The 20,367-nt window shown below is 39.7% G+C and overlaps 1 protein-coding gene and 1 pseudogene across 1 annotated transcript; both read left to right on the top strand.

Annotated features, from left to right (window-relative positions):
* Positions 1-351: 351 nt before the first annotated feature.
* Positions 352-13,898, top strand: LOC134794537 (organic cation transporter protein-like; annotated as a pseudogene).
* A 1,878-nt stretch (positions 13,899-15,776) lies between these two features.
* On the top strand, positions 15,777-17,437 carry LOC134794536 (sucrose-6-phosphate hydrolase-like). The gene has a single exon (XM_063766347.1). It carries the CDS (start codon positions 15,845-15,847, stop codon positions 17,435-17,437), a length of 1,593 nt encoding a protein of 530 aa, XP_063622417.1. The 5' UTR covers positions 15,777-15,844.
* Positions 17,438-20,367: the final 2,930 nt, after the last annotated feature.

Here is a 20,367-nt window from a genome sequence, read left to right as displayed (position 1 = left end):
TGAGATTACGACCTAATCTTAGTACATATAAAGTCACCGTTCTGCTCGAGAGAATTTAAATCTATTAAGTAGGTAGCTTATAGTTACTTATCACATTTTATCTAACTAGCGTATGTATTAAAAATCTAGAGTGCTTAAATTTGATAATTATTTACAGCAAGGCGCTGAACTCGAATCTCACGGACTTGCATATTTTTAATAATATTTCTATTTAAGATGTATTTATATATTTGAGAACCTAAACTGTTAATAAAAGACGCCTTGAAAGACTTGGAATCGAAACCAAAATAGATTTAGCGTTTTTAAGGATATTTTCTTAACAACTGCCAATATTTTTTGTGCTGAGTAAAGATGGAGAAAAGGCCAGAAGATGGACTGAAAAGGAGGGCAATAGACGCGATTCTGTTCGAGGAGCTGGGTCAGTTCGGGAAGCACCAGTTTCGAGTGCTTCTGCTATCAGCTATTGCCGTGACCTGGGCTGGAATCGCCGCCAGTGATTTCGTCTTCACTACTGCTAGGATTAACACAAGGTAACATTGATTGATCATGAAAAATATTTGTTTCAAGTGTCAACAGTTATATACTGGGTTTAGTGGGTAGGTAGTCCAAAAATAAAATTAATATTTTTCCCTGTGAGAGACTACCTCGCAACTACAATTTCCTCTTTAAGACTTAAATGTTTAAATGCTTGTTTAGATGCCTGATCCCCGAATGCGAAATATCTTCGACTCTCGAGTTCTCTCCCGATTGGCTGGCCAACGCGATACCGTTTACCGATGGGTCCTTCGACCAATGTTCTCGCTTCAACGCTTCCACCCCCGCGCTCCGCACTTGCCCCGCTGATATCTTCGACAGGGACAGCGAGGTGCCGTGCGAGGAGTACGTTTATGAGCATACGAACACTGTTGTTTATGATGTGAGTAGTTATAATTCAGGTTCTGTAACTTTTCCTTCTCTTCTATATTAAACCTCTACAGTCTATTTCTGGATATCGGTCAGATTTGTTAGACCGTATCGACGCTCTAGGTATCTTTAAAGTAAAAATAAATATGATGTTATTGAATCAGTGTGCTACTTCTTAGGCTCTACTCTGAGGGCCTATTGCTGCCCTTCGATATTCCTGCGATAGGGCTGGAAAAGTACTTCCATCTATGACAATATAATATAATGTAACATTGTATTTACAGTTTGGTTTGGCGTGTCAGGAGTGGCTGCGGTCTTTGATTGGCTCCGTACACATCTTTGGAACGCTCACCGCCATGCCCATAGCAGGTCAGAGTTTCTTTCAATATTATCCCATCAAAAATATACTTAAATGTGAAATAAGAGCCAAGTTCAATATTAAGAATAGGTACCTATGCGTTGTTATTGGCTTCGCTGGTAAAATAATTGAGATCTATTATATGGGTGCCAAGTTCTAATTCACCTGGGATGTAATTAAAGTTCAGGATTTGTCTTGGCTAGTTTTTACGTACACGCTACAATTAATATATTTGTCTCGATATTACTTTTCTTAAATTTAATTTGTTTGTATATATAATAAAAACTTTTTACAAAAAAAAGCAAACCGACTTCAAAAAGGATGAAATAAAATATTATCCTTTTTGAAGTCTATGCGTTACCAACTGATATGTTTGAAGTCGGTGCCAAGTCAAATTTTGAAGCATACCATGATTTTGGTGCGATTCGATAAGGATGTACCTACGTTGGATTGCCTTACACGACGACAATGAACGTACTTTCTGTAGGTACAGTCGACGTTAAAAATATGTTTACACTTTTCGCCTTATTACAAAGGAGTAAGGTGCAAAAGTGTAAACATATCTTTGACGTAGATTGTATCTAAGAACACACCTCAGAACACACGATCAAACCTTCTTGACGCAGTTTGTACCATGTTTGTCGGCACATTAGTGGAAATCCAATGCATTTTTTTTCCGTCGTATTTTTTAAAGAGCATTTCTTACTAATGCTCCAACAGTCTATAGCAAGCAAGTGTGAGATTGGGACTGAGTAATTTCCCGTCCCTTATCCAGAGGACTACATTTCAAAATATAAAACAATTCAAGAAATTTACCTTCTTGCCAAATTTCGGCTAAAGCAGTTCAGTTGTTTAGCCATGAAAAGGCGACAAAGAGGCAGACAGAATTACTTACACATTTGTAATAGTTATTAGTACAGTTCTAATGGGATTTATAGCCATAAAGCTGATTATTTTTGACTGGTATTGTTACTACTTGGCTTGGCACCGACTTCAAACATATCAGTTGGTAACGCATAGACTTCAAAAAGGATAATATTTTATTTCATCCTTTTTGAAGTCGGTTTGCTTTTTTTTGTAAAAAGTTTTTATTTTTCCATTTTTAGTTTTAACGCATTGTTAAGAGCGCGACGCATGAATGAAAAACAAGATCATGTTTAACACTAAATTCGTGTACCTACCTATTTCTTTAATAAATATGTAATAAGGAATTTTCTCGAGTCCGTCTGGGAAATTATAATTCCTGTCACTACTACACTAAATCCATCCTCCGCCCCGCCACTGACCCAATCCCTCAACGCCCCGATCACTCAACCTCACAGCGCATCAACCCCTGATCCAGGAACCCCTCGACCCTGAACCAGAAATTTTCTCGAGTCCGTCTAGGAAATTATAATTCCTGTCAACTAAATCCATCCGCCCGCCCCGCCACTGACCCAATCCCTCTGCCCCCCGATCACTCAACCTCACAGCACATCAACCCCTGATCCAGGAACCCCTCGATCCTGAACCAGCAACTCTTCAACCGCCATTCCCCGACCCCTTAATCCCTGACCCCTTGACTCCTAACCCTAATCCCCGATCAGTAGCCTTACCAGCTTACCACGAGTTTGACATTGATATATTCGCTAGCATGTTTGTAACTTACTTCCTATGCATCTCGCTCGTACTAACCTTAGTGTGAGCGAGATGCATAAAAAGTTACATTTAGATGCATAAGACGTTAGCGAATGTGTCAATGTCAAACTCGTGGTAAGGCTACAGTTGCAGTACATCAAATTGGTGGTTTTCGGAAGCAATTGCTCGAGTTACTTTAGAAAACCCCGAAATCACTTAACACGTGCCTTTAAAAATTGAGGAGTTCCCTCAATTCCTCATGGATTCGATCATCAGACCAGAACCAAAAATAATACGGAAACACCTTGGAGGTAACTTCTTCCTAACAAAAAAAGAATTACTCAAATCGGATCACAGGTGCCGGAGTAATCGCTGAACATACTTAAATTTAAAGAAATCATCATCATTATCATCAAAATAATCATCATCATCAGGTCTACTTCATCAAATTGGTGGTTTTCGGGAGAAAATGCTCGAGTTGCTTAAGAAAACGCCCAAAACACCATGCTTGTGCCTTTAAAAATTGAGGAGTTCCCTCAATTCCTCATGGATCCCATCATCAGAACAGAACCAAATTAAAATGGGACCAACTCGGAGGTAGCTCCTTTCAAACAAAAAAAGAATTACTCAAATCGGACTACGGATGTCGGAGTAATCGGTGAACGTACATAGAAAAAAAAAAAAATAGCCACAACCGAATACAGAACCTCCTCCTTCCATGAAATTGAAGTCGGTTAAAAACTAGCCAAGACAAATCCTGAACTTTAATTACATCCCGAGCGAAGTAGAACTTAGCACCCATATAGATCTCAATTCTTTTTCCGGCGAAGCCAACAACGACGCATATGTACCTACCTATCTTAATATTGAACTTGGCGCTCATTTATATCTTGGATATCAAATTTCTAGTTAGCCGTAAGGGTTTTAATAAATGAACCAAATTTCATAAGTTTATTATGTTTAATAGCTTTGAGTTAAGTAGGGGTCAAAAGTGGCTCCAAATGGTTCGTGTAATATAACACACGGCCGCTGCGTCGCCCTTAGAGGATATAACCAACGGAGACGCCATGTCTATAATTTTCGGTACAAAATAGTCTGCCGTTTTTTGCGGGGGAGGGGCTCATCAAATGTATACGTAACGTAAACATAGCCATGTCAGATAAACGTCAGTCCATACATGTGGTTGACATGTCGTTGACCATTGGCCGCCTATTTTCGACAGAGGGGAACGCCTGTTAATGACCACTCCGAAGCAGGGATGCCAACTTAGTGGTTTTACCACTAAATCTAGGGGGAAATAAACCAGCTAGGGGTTTTTTTAGGGGCTAAATATTTTTAGTGGTTTTTTTAGGGATTTTTCTATACCATGTTTGTGATATGGAAAAAGTGTTCGCGATGTGAAAAGCTACATACTATACTGGGAATGAAACGTTATCGATACCATAGGGCATAGAGTATACCACTCTGTGTTGTTTGAACTCGCAAGTTCGACTGAGAAGGAAATACACGACTGAATGTTCGGATTTACGCTACACAGTGATTTGTAACGTGGTTGTATGATCTTTCGTCGCTTTAGACCATACTTTTGGTCGGGCCCCCTTGTCGGGTCGGGAGGTGTTAGGTCGGCCACATACATACGGAATTTTTACCCGGTTTCCTTACGAAATGACCTGTGTGAACGGGACGTGGGACGTCGCTATACACATTCGTAGAGCAGTCTCGTTTGCACATGTCATTTCATATGGAAGACGAATGGAAACTCCGTATGTATCATAATCATAATCTTTATTGTATAAGCATATGTATAAGTAATAATTAAAAGCAAGCAATTACGGCGGAGCAGGGAGAGGCAGGGTACTTCTATACGTGCGGTAGTCTATTACGGCTATAAGTTTGATCTAGGTGTTGGGCTCCTCCAAAAGTGTCGTGTATATATATGGTGTAATCTTGCGTGATATTTACTCCAACAAATAAAATGTTATAGTTAATAGTAGAGTGTTAACCAAGGAATGAAAGCACTCATTTCTGCCGAGGTAGTTTGGCCGAGGATGAAATGATGCCTTTCACCCGAGTTAAACACTCTACTTTTCATTTCGAATACGAGGAAAGTAAAATACATGTGTTTTTTTTAAAACATGACTACATATACATTTTTATAGTATTTTTTGAGGGTACTTTCAATTAATTATTTAGGCAAAAGTATCGTTATTTATGGAATGGGGAGTCAAATATCAGAATGGAAATTGTATAACAAATCCCAAATTTTATACCCAAATTTCAATTGCTTATCGTAAAAAAAAAATATAAAATCTTACTTGGATTGGAAACTAAACTGCTCTAGTGCAAAAATGTGTCATTTTCTGCACACCTTTTATAACAATAATGATCCTCTTTCAGAGCATGAGAAATGAAAAAACTATTTAACGTTCATATGTATGATCAAAAAATGTGGAACCGGTTGAAAATCATAATAATGTACTAAATTCTGGAAAATGTATAAATAAATAATTAATTAAACGTATAATTTCTTTTATTTTTTTATTTAGTGGTTTTTCCAAAATAGTAGTACAGTTTTAGGGGTTTTTAAGTTGAGCTCTAGGGGTAAAAAAAATTTGGAGTTGGCAACCCTGCTCCGAAGGCGTCGCCAGTTCTCTTCTTTTGAACTAGGCTTGACACGCTGCGGCGTGTCTAGATAAGTTGGATATAATTAATGATCTATAATGAGCAAAAATTAAAAAATATATATATGATCGTTATACTTGGTTGGAAGTGGAAAGAAACGTCATCAAGGAAGACCTGGAAGAATTTCGTTGGCATGTTTAATTCTGATCGAAAGGAAAAAAATAACAGAACAGTGCCCTGTTTATCAAAAGCTTGTAACTTGTAATACAAGTGGAAGTCCCTTTTTGACAGCTTTTGTTAGAAATGGATTTCCACTTGTATTACAAGTTACAAGCTTTTGATAAACAGGGCACTGGTCTAACCTCTATACGTACAAGTCTACAACGTAATGAGAACATAAGCCAATAGGTAGACACCGTCAGTATTCTTGTTTTATTCGTTGATGCTTTAACTGTCTGTGTGCTGTAATACTTAGTGTAATAATACTAATAATAGTAACTTGAAAATTATAGGTTTCGTATCGGACCGCTGGGGCCGGAGCCCCGCGCTGGCCGCCGCCGCCTTCATCCGCGGCTGCTTCGGCCTGGTCCGCTCCTGGACCAACACCTACGTCGGCTTCACCATCCTGCACTTCTTGCAGGCTAACTTCGGCTTTGGAGCCTTTTCTTGCGCTTATATTATAGGTAGATAATAAGCTTTTGTAGCTAGACTTTATTAACTAAGAATTTGATATACTTATCTATAATTAAAATTCGTTAATCACCAAAACTGTTCCATCACGTCACGATAAGTTTTCACGCCAAGTGCTACGTGAGATTTCGGTGTATCGTATGTATGGTGCTCCCACACATTGTCACTGCCAAACTTATCATACTCGTAGATAGGAGTCTATTAGTCCGTGAACTTTTAAGGTACCGTTTGGATTCAGACTAGGTATACCAGCATTACTGCCGCAGTAATGCGACGCGACATTTCCACCTACTGCATTGCCAACGCATATGTCACAAATCCGGGCAGCAACCTCGATTTTAACATCTGAGACGGCCATGCTGTCGGCAGTAATATCGCGTTGCAATACTGCTGCAGTACCTAATGCAACCGACTGCTGCAGGAAACGTCAAAAAGGTAATTTTATGAAGACGTTTCTATTGAATTTAATGTTTCCTGCAGTAATGCAGTCGCCAGAATTACTAACAGAAAGAATAACATGCCTCCGTTAATTTAGAATCATTTTTTGCAGTTTTGGAATTAATGGGGCCAAAATACCGCGTGGCATGCGGCGCCTCTCTAGACATGTTCTTCGCAATCGGCAAAATATGCGCTGGACTCATAGCCTGGGGCGTTCCGCATTGGCGCTGGTTCCACCGAGCCATCTACGGTCCTATGCTGTTAGCTATAGTCTACTTCTGGCTCATGCCTGAATCCATCCGCTGGTACATGAGCAAAGGACGATTCGAAGAATCCGAAGCGGTCCTTGAGAAAGCCGTTCGTGTTAATGGGAAGACGTTGTCAGAGCAGACAAGGATGGAATTAAGGAAATCTGTTGAGGAGGAAAGGAACAACAGTATGTTAGCCGCAGCACAGAAGGCTGCCGAGCCGTGGTTGGTCGTTCAAGTGTTCAGACATAAGCCGATTCTGCTGCGCTGTATAGTGTCACCTGTTTGGTGGATCACTACTACGTTCATCTACTACGGCTTGGCGGTGAATGCTGTTATAATGTCGGGGAACATGTATCTGAACTACGTGGCGGTGGCGGCGATGGAGATCCCTGGGTACTGGACGGCGGTGCTGCTGCTGAACAGGGTTGGGAGGAAGCCGGTGCTAGTGGGCGGGTTCTGGCTGTGCGCTGCGTGCCAGATCGCGTACATCTTCATGCCAGAAGGTACTTGTACTTGACATTCATCATCACTGCTTTGGTAGAGTATGTTTTAAGTAGGTAACTTGATGGATATGGGTTTTTGAAGTGAAAACTTCTTTAGCGGCGCTGTGCACTTTTTGTGATGGGGAAAAATGTTAAACTCGCGATAGCGTAAGACGTAAGACGCTTCGTAAGATGGACACGTCACCTGATAGAAAAACTGTTACAATGTCATCGAGTTTTCACTTCTGCCGGCACTCCCGGAGTGCAACCCGTTGTTTTTTTTTAAGAAGGACAAAATTTTAGGAAAAAGAGTGCCGTTTATTTTTACCTACTTTTTCCGAACAGTAAATACCCTCACATACAGCACTCACTCACTTTCAGTAGTCTCAGTTAGCAGCAGAAATCGCTGTGTTAATGGTATATTTAATCAGTAGGTAAGAATTATAAATAAACAAAAATCATACATAAAATATTTGATAACTATACAGCCCTGAATGCGGCTAACAGATATAGCAAAACTAAAAATATTTTCCGAATTGTACAGGATAAGGGGTTGTGCACAAATCACGCGAGGTGTTTTCGGCTACTATTTGACCCCCTCCATCCCCTCGGTGATATTTGGTGAGGTTTTTGGCTACCCCCCCTCCCCCACACAACCTCACGTGTATTTTTAGATATTTTCCATCGACCTAATTTTAAGATAAATAGTATTGTATATGTAATGTAATATATATGTAAATAAAATGTAGTAAATCATGTTTATTTTTCTATTTTCGTTATGAATGTGATGATTGACGACTCGCTATTTTGAAGTGTGGAGTGACGAAACCGAGAAAAAGTATCTACTCATGTGGTAGGTATTTTTTCTTACGCATATGTGTGGCGTGCAATTTTTAATGCTCACACCACTCAAGCAGAAATAACTTGAATTAACGATTTGTTTGAGGCACTAACTTAAAGACTATAAACTTATAAACTATTTCATAAAAATTGATGATCTATAATCCTTTAGCTGAGTGAAAACAAACAGCAAAAGGTATGGCATTTTAAAGCCAAGACTTTGTAAAAACTCCGGTTTATTAATTTAAATCAGGTTTAAAAATAACATTTATCTTAATACTTGACTTATTATTTTGATTTCAGGGTTGTCTAATGAAATTTATGCTATATATGCTGCATACTCTATCTATAGGTAAATTCTGAACATTTGTTAATGCGATTTTTTCGGATACTAAAGTAGAATTAATTGTACATTGTACTACATTTTTTCTAAGAATTTTAAGACAATATTCTATAATTACATGTACACTTCTATCAGAAACTCCTTCAAAAGGCTCCGTAGAAAACGTTAACCTGAAGTGTACAAGGAAATATAAAGGTTCATTCCTTTAATCAGTAGAATAGAGGGTTCTGAAGGGTTTTTTTTTTCTATGTTGTAACATTTGTGTGAGTCAATCGGTCCTCGCTAGAAATTCGGGCGGCCGGTTGCTATATGTGATGTGTCTAGTAGGCGCATATTACAGATTTGTTGGGGCAGGTCCCCGTAGCGAATACGGGTGGCCTTGTCCTAAGTTTCCAGGTCTTCGCCGGGATTGGTGGTTTCATGGTGTAAGTCAGGTAAGCAATTTTATTAGGTCTTATTTAAAGGTTTTTAAGGTGTCAATTATATATTTTGTATATTTGATAAAGGAATTGAGTGGGTCTTCTTTCCCGATAATGTGTTTTATAGTGTACGGTTCTATGTCCTGGTATTTTCCACAGATAGTTTCGTGGTCACATCTGGCATATGCATATTATCTGGGACAATATTTAATTAGATGTTCAATGGTTTATATGGTGTCGTTATCGCATGGGCAGGTGGCGTTATTAATTATATGAAAGCGCTTTAAATAATATTTCGTGTAACCATGGCCTGTAAGTATCTGAGTTAACTGAAATGTGATATTGGTATGCTTACGGAGAAGTTTGACGTCATCTAAAGTAGGTAGCCATTGTTTTACATGTTTCCCTGTTGTGCTATCTGTAGGTATATGATTTATTATGTGTGGCATATGTGTTGGATCTCATTTGTAATTTATGATACGACACGGGGAAATAGTCAAAATCAGGTGGTTTCCGCAGTGTGGCCGCATGCTTGGCCGCGAGATCTGCCCTCTCGGTCGGCCTGGATGGCAACATCCAGGCCGACGTGGGCCTTGATCCAGCAGAAGTTGATCACCATTTCCCCAGACTCCTTAATGTTGTGGATGATTTTGTGAATACTGTTTATATGTCTGTTGGTACTGCTCCGGTTGGAGAGTTCCATAAGTACCGCTTTGGAGTCTGAGAAAATGGTGACCTTCCTCAATTTCTCGGAGAAGCATTTCTGCCCTGCTTATTCTATGTGCAGTACTTGCACGAAAGTCATCGTTTAAATAAAGAACTTATTCAAAGAGAACAAGGTAAACAATTGAATGACATTTCAACTGCGATTACTGCATATGTTGTTAGCACGGCAGATTTACGGCATGCCTGTTCCAACGCAAGGCACTCTGCCTGGAAAACGGTGCAGCTACTATGTAGTTTTAGCTTTTTCATAAAGTTTCTACCATCAGGATAGTCAATTATGTAAGCTGCACCGACCAGTCCATCATGCCTGCTTCCGTACGTGTAAACACGGGGAACACCCAAATATTCCGAAATATGTTTTTCCGACTTTCTTAACCTCGATTTTCATAATCACGATTTTTTATACGTCCGAAATATCGAAATCACGACTTTGAAAACCACGAAAGAAGAAAATCACGACTGCGCTATTTCCGAATACTTAAAATCCGATTGTCATATGAACGAAAGCTTAACGTTCCGATTTTTAAATAATCCGAAATCTTTTTTTCCGAATTTGTCTATTCCGAAAAATTATTGACCGATCGGAAATAAAATAATTCGGAATTCAGAAATTCGATTTGTAAACTCGGAATAATGAAATTCCTGATCTTCAAAAGGGAAGTAATTAAATGGTCAGCCGTTTTTAAAATTGATCTGCAAAAAAAAATGCATTTAAATAATTTCGACATGCTATAACTGCTATTACCTTTACAGAAACCAACTGCTACTAGAAAAGTGGGTTAGGATAGAACTGCAACCTTCACAGAAGCCAACTGCTACTAGAAAAGTGGCTTAGGTTAGAACTGCGACCTTTACGGAAACCAACTGCTACTGGAAAAGTGGGTTAAGTTAGGTTAGAACTGCGACCTTCACAGAAACCAACTCCTACTAGAAAAATGGGTTAGGTTAGAACTGCGACCTTCACAGAAGCCAACTGCTACTAGAAAAGTAGGTTAGGTTAGAAGTGCGACCTATACAGAAACCAACTGTTACTAGCGAAGTGGGTTAGGTTAGGTTAGAACTGCGACCTTCACAGAAACCAACTGCTACTAGAAAAGTGGGTTAGGTTAGAACTGCGATCTTTACAGAAACCAACTTCTACTAGAAAAGTGGGTTAGGTGAGGTTAGAACTGCGACCTTCACAGAAACCAACTGCTACTAGAAAAGTGGATTAGGTTAGGTTAGAACTGCGACCTTTACAGAAACCAACTGCTACTAGAAAAGTGGGTTAGGTTAGGTTAGAACTGCGACCTTCACAGAAGCCAACTGCTACTAGAAAAATGGCTTAAGTTAGAACTGCGACCTTTACGGAAACCAATTGCTACTAGAAAAGTGGGTTAAGTTAGGTTAGAACTGCGACCTTCACAGAAACCAACTCCTACTAGAAAAATGGGTTAGGTTAGGTTAGAACTGCGACCTTCACAGAAACCAACTGCTACCAGAAAAGTGGGTTAGGTTAGGTTAGAACTGCGACCTTTACAGAAACCAACTGCTACTAGAAAAGTGGGTTAGGTTAGGTTAGAACTGTGACCTTCCCAGAAGCCGACTGCCACTAGAAAAGTAGGTTAGGTTAGGTTAGAACTGCGACCTTCACAGAAACCAACTGCTACTAGAAAAGTGGGTTAGGTTAGAACTGTGACCTTCACAGAAACCAACTGCTACTAGAAAAGTGGGTTAGGTTAGAACTGCGACCTTCACAGAAACCAACTGCTACTAGAAAAGTGGGTTAGGTTAGCTTAGAACTGCGACCTTTACAGAAACTAACTGCTACTAGAAAAGTAAGTGTAGGTTAGGTTATAACTGCGACCCTCCCTCCCCTAGAAACTTACTGCTTACAGAAAAGTAGGTAAGTATAGGTTAGGTTAGAACTGCGACCCCTACAGTAAATAACTGTTTTAAAAAAAGTAGGTTTAGGTTACGTTAGAACTGCTACCCCCCGTAGAAACGTAGGTACCTTTATTTATTAACAACAAATTCGGAATATCGTTATTCGGAATTTAAAAAATAGGAATCACGTCAAATCGGAATTCAAAATTTCGGAATTATGACAATTCGGAATTCGTGATATCAAAAATCGTAAATGTTAAATTCGGTGTTTCTCCCTATCGGAATTGTTATATTCGGAATTATGTGGTTCGGAATTTAAAAAATCGTCGGTTTTTCTATTCGGAAATATAAAACTTCGTGATTTTCATCGTTCGGTAATTACGACAATCGGAATTATGATGGGTCGAGCATTTATATTAAAAATCGGAATAATAAAATTCGATATTTTAAAATTCGGCATAAAATATTTCGGAATTATGTAGTGTACCCGTAAACACGATGCATGTCAGGATCGTCATAGTATTTTTCTAGGTCGTTTTGATTTAGGTATTACCTCTGATATGTTGACTATAACAGAAAATTAGAAGGTCTATATACTCATTAAGATTTGTGAGACAGCAACATCTCCAAACAGAGTATGTATAGCATAACATTATAGTCTACGAAGTAAGAGACTGTGTACATTATTTTGACTTTTCCGACCCTCTTAGTTAACTACCTAGTCCAGTGACGCTGCATCAAACATGTCCATTAGGCAAACTGAAGATATATAGGATGTGATGCTCAATTAATAATAGCCCTATGGTCTAAATCTTTGCCATCTCGTTGCCCAGATTAGAACGTTCAATCAGTCACTCATTTTATCAAGGATACCTATTGTCACCCGCGTCCAAGCTGCAACAGTAAATTAATCCTGCTGCAGTCGTCATCCGAATATCACCTTAATTCTTTACAATTTAATTCCAGGATATGCCGGGTTCTCGCTGGCAGTATACCTGATCGGCAACTACTGCAACGCAACAGTGATGACGACGCTATACGTGTATACTTCAGAGCTGTACCCGACCAAGCATCGCCACAGTCTGTTCGCCTTTTCATCCATGGTTGGCAGGCTGGTATCCATTCTGTCGCCGCTTACGCCTGCTATGGTCACAGAATAAATAATAGTACTACCGTACAGAAAGGAAACTTCCTACAAAACCGAAGTTTGACAGCGGTTCAGGGTCGAATCATGCTACCCCTTTCTAATATATGGCACTATCCCTTTCGGCTATTTAGGGTTGTCAAAATTCAAGTGATTATCTTATCTGTGGTCGTGCACGCAAAAGGAAGTCAAGTGGTGCCAACCCTAATAATTGCTCGGAGCAATGCTGAGCCGAGCGGAGCCGAGTTTGGCCGAAGTCAGGAGTTTCGCACCCCTGCTATGGTGAGGACAAACTTCATTCTGTCCAGGATACGACGCGACGCGACGGGCTGTCTCTAGTATACCTGACCGGCAACTACACCAAGCATCGCCACAGTCTGTTCGCCTTTTCTTCCATGATACCAACCAACCAAAAATATTTGCCGACTAATTTATAATTTATGCCCGAATTCGCCCCGTAAAATTAGACAAAAATGCTCGTTTGGTGAAATTGACCCTATGGCCCTGTATCGAAACCACTTCGTTCGTCGTTATTAAGGCGAAACAGGAGCTGAGTTTTAAATATTTTAGGTAAACTAAATATACCCGTCTCGCTAACGGAAGCGGCACCTAAAAGTAGTGCGATAAGGACAAGGCGAAAAAACCTGCGTAAAAATCTCAAAAATCGAGGTTTCGTACTCCTCTGTTTCCTCCTCCAAAACTTACCCAATCGTAACCAAATTTGGAAATCTAAATGATTATGAAATTATCTGTGTCGGACCGTTTTGCTTTTTTGGCTAATTGATATCAGTTTTGAATGCCACGCCTCTCATTGCGGCATAGTCAATTAGGCCATTTTGGCCATTTTTGAAGGGCTCTAGCGCCTTAAAAAACAAAAATATCAAAAAAAGTCGGTCCGACACAGATATTGACAATATTAATCTGTGTTGAAAAAATCATTGCTCTAGCTTCAAAAACCACGGAGGAAAACGAGGAGTACGTTTGTATGGAGAAATGACCACTCCCGTTGGCTCTTAAGGTAACATTTTTAATATACAGGGTGCGTCGAGCGGCTGGGCCGAGCTGCCGTTCGCTCTGTTCTGTGGCTTCGCTCTGTGTCCGGGGCTCTGGCCTTCGTCACACCGGAGACACTCGGCTCCAAGCTACCTGACACTATGAAGGAGGCGGCCGACATTGGGAAAAAATTATCTTGCTGTTAACTAATACTACGCTCCAAACTTGATTTCAGAAAAATTCCACACAATACTTATTTACATCCTTAAATATGATCTCATCACAACAGTCATGGTACGCTTCAAAATTAGGCTTGGCACCGTCTTTAAACAGTCATATCATATCATATCAGTTGGTAACACATACATATTACACATGCATGACTAAATTATAATTCAATCATTATGTACTATTTTTGCTATTTGCATGTATAAATTTGCCAGCGCTTTGGTGCGAACTGTAATGCTGTGTAAATATATTGTAATAATAAATAAATAAATAAATATATGTACTTAAAAAGGATCATATTTTATCTTATTCTTTTTGAAGTCGGTTTCTTTTTTTGTAAAAAAGTTATACACTGTGTTTTTCTCCTTGATATTCGACAAATATTGATGTAATGGTTGTTCCTAACAAATACAAACCTTCCTAATAGTTGCTAATAGTTATGGCCAAACGGCATTAAAACAAAACTCAGTTAACGTTTCTTTAAATGTAATTTTAATATAAGTACTTAGGTATTTGAGGAGAAATGTCTAGAGTAAGTACCTATATACATTTTATAATATTTTATTGTTTTTCCTTTACAAAAAATAAAACCGGCCAAGTGCGAGTCGGACTCGCGTTCCAAGGGTTCCGTACATTACACAATTTTTAACTATTTTTTTTTAGTTATAAATGTGAGTGAAATAATAGGGGTCGGATCAAAAACTAAGTAATTAAGTCACACTCACGCTTGACTGCACATTTCTAATAGGTTTTCCTGTTATCTATAGGTAAAGAACTATTTTGTGTATTTTCTTCAAAATTTTAGACCCAGTAGTTTCGGAGATAAAGTGAGGCAATGGTCATTTTTTTTGCTTATTATTTTGAATAACTTCTAAACCGTGTATCCTAAAATTATAAAAAAAAAATATATATTTGAGATGCTCATAATGAACTCTTTCATTTGATATGTAACACGATATATTTTGGAAAATTTTATTTTTTAATTTTCTCATTTACCCCCCCAAAAGTGTCCCCAATCATTAAAATTTATTTCATTACGTTACATATTGTCCGTTTTTGGGTCACATACATACTCGTATGTGTATTGTGTACCAAATTTCAACTTTATTGGTCCAGTACCTAGTTTCGGAGAAAATAGGCAGTGACAGACAGACAGACAGTCAGACAGACGCACGAGTGATACTATAAGGGTTCCGTTTTTAGGGTTCCGTACCCAAAGGGTAAAACGGGACCCTATTACTAAGACTCCGCTGTCCGTCCGTCCGTCCGTCTGTCTGTCACCAGGTTGTATCTCACGAACCGTGATAGCTAGACAGTTGAAATTTTCACAGATGATGTATTTCTGTTGCCGCTATAACAACAAATACTAAAAACAGAATAAAATAAAGATTTAAGTGGGGCTCCCATACAACAAACGTGATTTTTGACCGAAGTTAAGTAACGTCGGGCGGGGTCAGTACTTGGATGGGTGACCGTTTTTTTTTGCCGTTTTTTTGCCATTATGGTACGGAACTCTTCGTGCGCGAGTCCGACTCGCACTTGCCCGGTTTTTTTGCTTTAATTGAGGTCATCATCATCATTTATTTAAGAGTTAGACTCTTGTCGGTGGAGCGTTTTCCATGCATGTCGGTCCTCTGCCTTCTCCTTGACAGCCTGATAGCCCTGATACGACACGAGTGATTAATTGAGGTACAAAACCCTAAAAATCAACGCAGTATTTTTTAAATTGACGAAAAAGATAAAATATAGCATGCAATGAAAAAGGTAAATGTATATTTTTTTTTAAATAGGTACCTAGTTATACACGTGTAGCGACATTAGTAGAACAACTGTGTAAACTCGCAGGTCGCGTCGCGATCAATCGGGTATAAAAGTTGTAGCGCGATAAAATTCGGTCACACGGAAGTTTCAAACGAGAGCCAAGATGGTGGACTTACTAAAGGTAATTCTACTCCTATTTGTGTCATATACTAATGGGCAGGTGCAAGATAGGTACTATCCCCGTTATCACTTGGCACCGCCGTTTGGCTGGATGAACGATCCCAACGGATTCTGCGTCTTCAACAACGAGATCCATCTGTTCTATCAGCACAATCCGGACAGCGGCGTCGAATGCGGCACCGCGCAGTGGGGACATGCGAAAAGCAAAGACTTCTTCCATTGGGAACATCAACCGATCGCCATGCGCAATGATAAGCCGTACGACTCATGCGGCGTGTTCTCTGGAAGCGCTCTAGTCGAAGATAACACCATGTACGTGTTCTACACTGGAAATAAAAAATACGCAGGAAAGTCACCCGATCACCAGAATCGTCAAGCCCTAGCCTGGAGTACGGACGGCGTCACCTTTACTAAATATGCGAACAACCCCATCATCACTGGTTATATAGACACGCCGGATGTACGAGACCCTAAAGTTTGGGAACACGAAGGTACATATTACATGGTATTGGGCAGCTCTCTGAATGATCATCAGACTCGTAAAAACACTGGCAGCATCCTTCTTTACTCTTCAAACGATAAGTTTTCATGGAACTACGTTTCTGTTCTGGCGCAAGCGAACGGCACATTCGGATTCATGTGGGAATGCCCCGACCTCTTTGAACTTGATGGCAAATACGTGCTTCTGTTTTCGCCTCAAGGTGTTGAGGCTTCGGGGGACAGATACCAAAACTTATTCCAAACGGGTTACCTAATTGGCGACTTTGACTATTCGACTCTTAAGTTTACTCCGACGTCGGAGTTTGTGGAACTCGACAACGGACATGACTTTTACGCTACTCAGACCACTTTAGATAATTTTGGGCGCCGTATCGTGGTAGGTTGGTTCGATATGTGGGATCGAAACTACCCTGAAGGCAAAGATGGTTTCACTGGTACTATGACCATACCAAGAGAGCTCAGACTATTAAACGGCAAGCTTGTACAGATACCCATAGCAGAAGTTTCTAGCATCAGGGGAAGACAAGTTTCGACGATAAACGGATATTATGTTCTGAGTGACAAAGCCGGAGAAGTTAATGTTCTTGCCGACGGTTATCGAAACTTTCAACTGTGCATTGAATCGGAAAATGTCAAAGTGACGATATCTTACGATGCAGCGAACGGCAAGTTGACGTTGGACCGCGGAGGCCCCGACAGTATTCGTCGCACGGATTGGAGACCTCGAGGGCAGCTGAAATGGAGAATATTTGTGGACGCGAGCTCTATTGAGCTGTTCTGCGGAGAGGGCGAGGTGACTTTCTCGAGCCGATTCTTCCCTGAGGGCGCCGTGGTCATTTCCGAACGTGGAGCAGCGGTAGTGACGGTAAACGAGATACTACGCACTATGCCTCGACCGTTAGAAACAAAACATTCCGATGCTAGTGCGGAAAGTAAGCCATTACTTCACGAGTCCCAAGATATCTTGCCACAACACTCGGAACAGCCATTACTTCACGAGTCCCAAGATATCTTGCCACAACACTCGGAACTAGTGAAGGCTGAAGCTTCCGCAAGTGCATCGACGTTTTTTTAATACAGTTGCGAAAAAATAAGAAAAACAGTTCGTAAACAGCAGCATTTTTAGATTTTTCTGGCAAAGCACTCTCATTTGCAATTGCAGCCTTCTCACAAATGTCTGGCGGTGTTAAATCAATTTCAAACTCTGATTCACTCATTTTATAAGCAACTTTTTGAAAACTTAAGATTGGAAAACAAAGTCGTTGTAAGTTCGATCTTTCGCAGTGAAAATTTTTGACATTATGAAGAGGTGTTTTTTTTTTAGCTTTTATTCGACTACAATGGATTTTGTTATTAGAAATTGTTGAACCCACTCCAATGAAAGTTTTTTTTTCAATTGCATGTTTTATAAGGGGCTAATATTCATAAATTACGTCATTTCAAATTAGGGGGGGGGGGGGTCTGGACATCGAATGATGGTAGCATGACGTGGGAGGAAACGGGGTCATTCGAAGCATGATTTTTGGATTATTTTAGGGCGGGGGGGGGGGGGGGGTCAAAAATCGATGACGTAATTTATGGACAGCCCCTAAGACATAAACAATTGTAAATATAAAACATTGTAGCTACTATTATTATCTAAGTATCGTTATTTACGATTATTTGTGTATCGTATATTTATAAAAACAATATCGAATGTTGCCTATGGAAACTTAAAACATGCTTGCAGTAACAAAAAACGCCTCTTCTTGACAGGCGTTTCGGCAGCTATTCCTTGCCATTCAGACAACTTATTAAGAACGGATTTTCTATATTCAATACCTATTAAAAAATAAACGTGTTATACTTAATGATTTTTTATTTTATCTACATATTTAAAAGGAGCCTTTATCAATGATACATGTCGGCTCCGTTGGGCCTCTACATTAGCACAGTATAATAAATAGTACTAACGTACAGTATGGACACTCCCTGCCTCCCGTTGAAAGTGCTGCCCACCCGCTCTCGGTTACCTCTCAGTTACCGGCTGGCAAGGACGCGACGACGCGGTGCGCAGAGCGGAGGCCACGTAAAATATTAAACAATTATTTACAAATCCTTTTGTGATGGGCGTGTGTTGTGCTGTGTATGGTTGTTTAAGCTCTATAAACGACAAAGTTAAAGAAAGTTCCACAGATTCCCATTGTATGAATCAAGGCAAGTACATAACCAGTTATTTTTAAAGTGTTTTATGTTTTAGTAGAATACCAACTTACAGTAGGTACTTATGTTTAGTATTTCTTTTACCCTATCTGTTTTAGACCTAAACCTATCAGATCACACTGAAAACAACACAATATCTACGTATATGAACAAAAAATCATGTTTTCAACTTACGTAATATTTTGGTGGCCTGAATTTCCTTACAAAAATTTTGTTACTTCGTTTATACTGATTCAAAATAGGAAACTATTGTATAAATCGAGCTTAGATACCCACCTTACAGCATAATATGATTCTTATTTCTTCCTAATTCGCGCAATGAATTTTGGGTCATTGAGGTCATCGAACTTGTCAACAAAATGGCGGGAACCCTAGCACGTCTTATCTCACTCACACAAGCATGGTACGCGTTCACCTACACGAGCTTAGACTGTGTGCGTAGGAACGCGTTTGTTGATCGCCAGTGTCCGGGGTGTGACATTAGAGTCTGACCAGCGAGTCGTGTCACAAGCTAATGTTTAAATTCTTTATATGGCAACTTTTTTTCCTATCAAATAAGTTGTCAGTTTCAAGCTGTTATTTAATTTCATAGTAATTTTATTGCCAGGTGCGGTTTTTATCGAAATTCCCGCGTTTTTTTTGTGACACGACTCACTGCTCGGACTACATGAGTTTCAATAAGTGTTACTAGATGTCAAAAAAAACTGTACACGAATTTTGCAGTTTCAGACAGGGGTTCCGCCAATATCGATTGAAAAACCCCAACATCAGTTACTGTATAGCCCCTAGCTAGCTTCAAATAGTTGTGCCCTCTTGTCTCGAGTCCGAACACATTCCATTAGGAAGTGCTGTACATCCTCGACGGAGTCGCAGATATCGCAGTTGGGCGACTCTTTAGCGAGCAAACTAATTTAATGGAATGTGACCGGACCGAAGCATGTGAGCACGTACAATATTCGCCCGGTTTAAGGTCAGCCACTTCCCACCAGGGTATCCGAGGAGGCTCACATTGAATGGTCTTGTACCAAATTCCTTTCTCTTGCGATCTTTCATCAAAGTACTCCTTCCAGCGACCATACTGTAAGACGGCGAGCTTCAAGAAGGAAAAGACTCAGGAACTTTAATATCTTTTATTTACTGTAATAACTAACAATTACTATTAAGACTATTTATGCTATCAGCTCACAAAATTTCAGTTATAATTTTAGTAACCAACAAGCGTGGCGTCTGTCTCTGCCAACGTCTACTGTCTCTCTCTAAAACTCTAAATTCCCGCCGGCCGGCGTCAGCGGACGGTGCCTCCAACTATGGCGCCACTGTGACGTATGCGTTGGCGGAGACTAGAATATCGATAACAATTCAAATACTAATTAAATTATTACGAACATCAATACATTACCAAATTAATGATACTTAAATCTTAGTATATTAAAAGAGTAATTCTAACAATTCGGCCATCCGCAACATGTACACGCCCCGTGTACAAGAGAAGTAAATTGAGCCATTGATCAATATCACAAAATCATTCCTAACAGGCCGCCACAATATATAATATTACATAGCTATAATCTTTTACATTTTGATGTTATACGCATATCTAAATAAAATATTATTATATAACCTTATGAAACCGCAATAAATTTATCTAACCACGAAATTAGTGGTACAAGTCGCTACTACCTTGAAACCACCTCAATCATGGCGCAGTCCAAGTCTCGTCTACCTTGAGCCTGCCCCTACTGACTCTATATAAAACTATCAAATGCGGTACAAGTCACTTCTACGTTAAAACCGCAACAAACT

Source organism: Cydia splendana, chromosome 10 (genome assembly GCF_910591565.1).
Source record: "Cydia splendana chromosome 10, ilCydSple1.2, whole genome shotgun sequence".
NCBI lineage: Eukaryota > Metazoa > Arthropoda > Insecta > Lepidoptera > Tortricidae > Cydia > Cydia splendana.
Note: the sequence above shows the minus strand (reverse complement) of the source record. Positions and strands in the feature narration are given on the sequence as shown.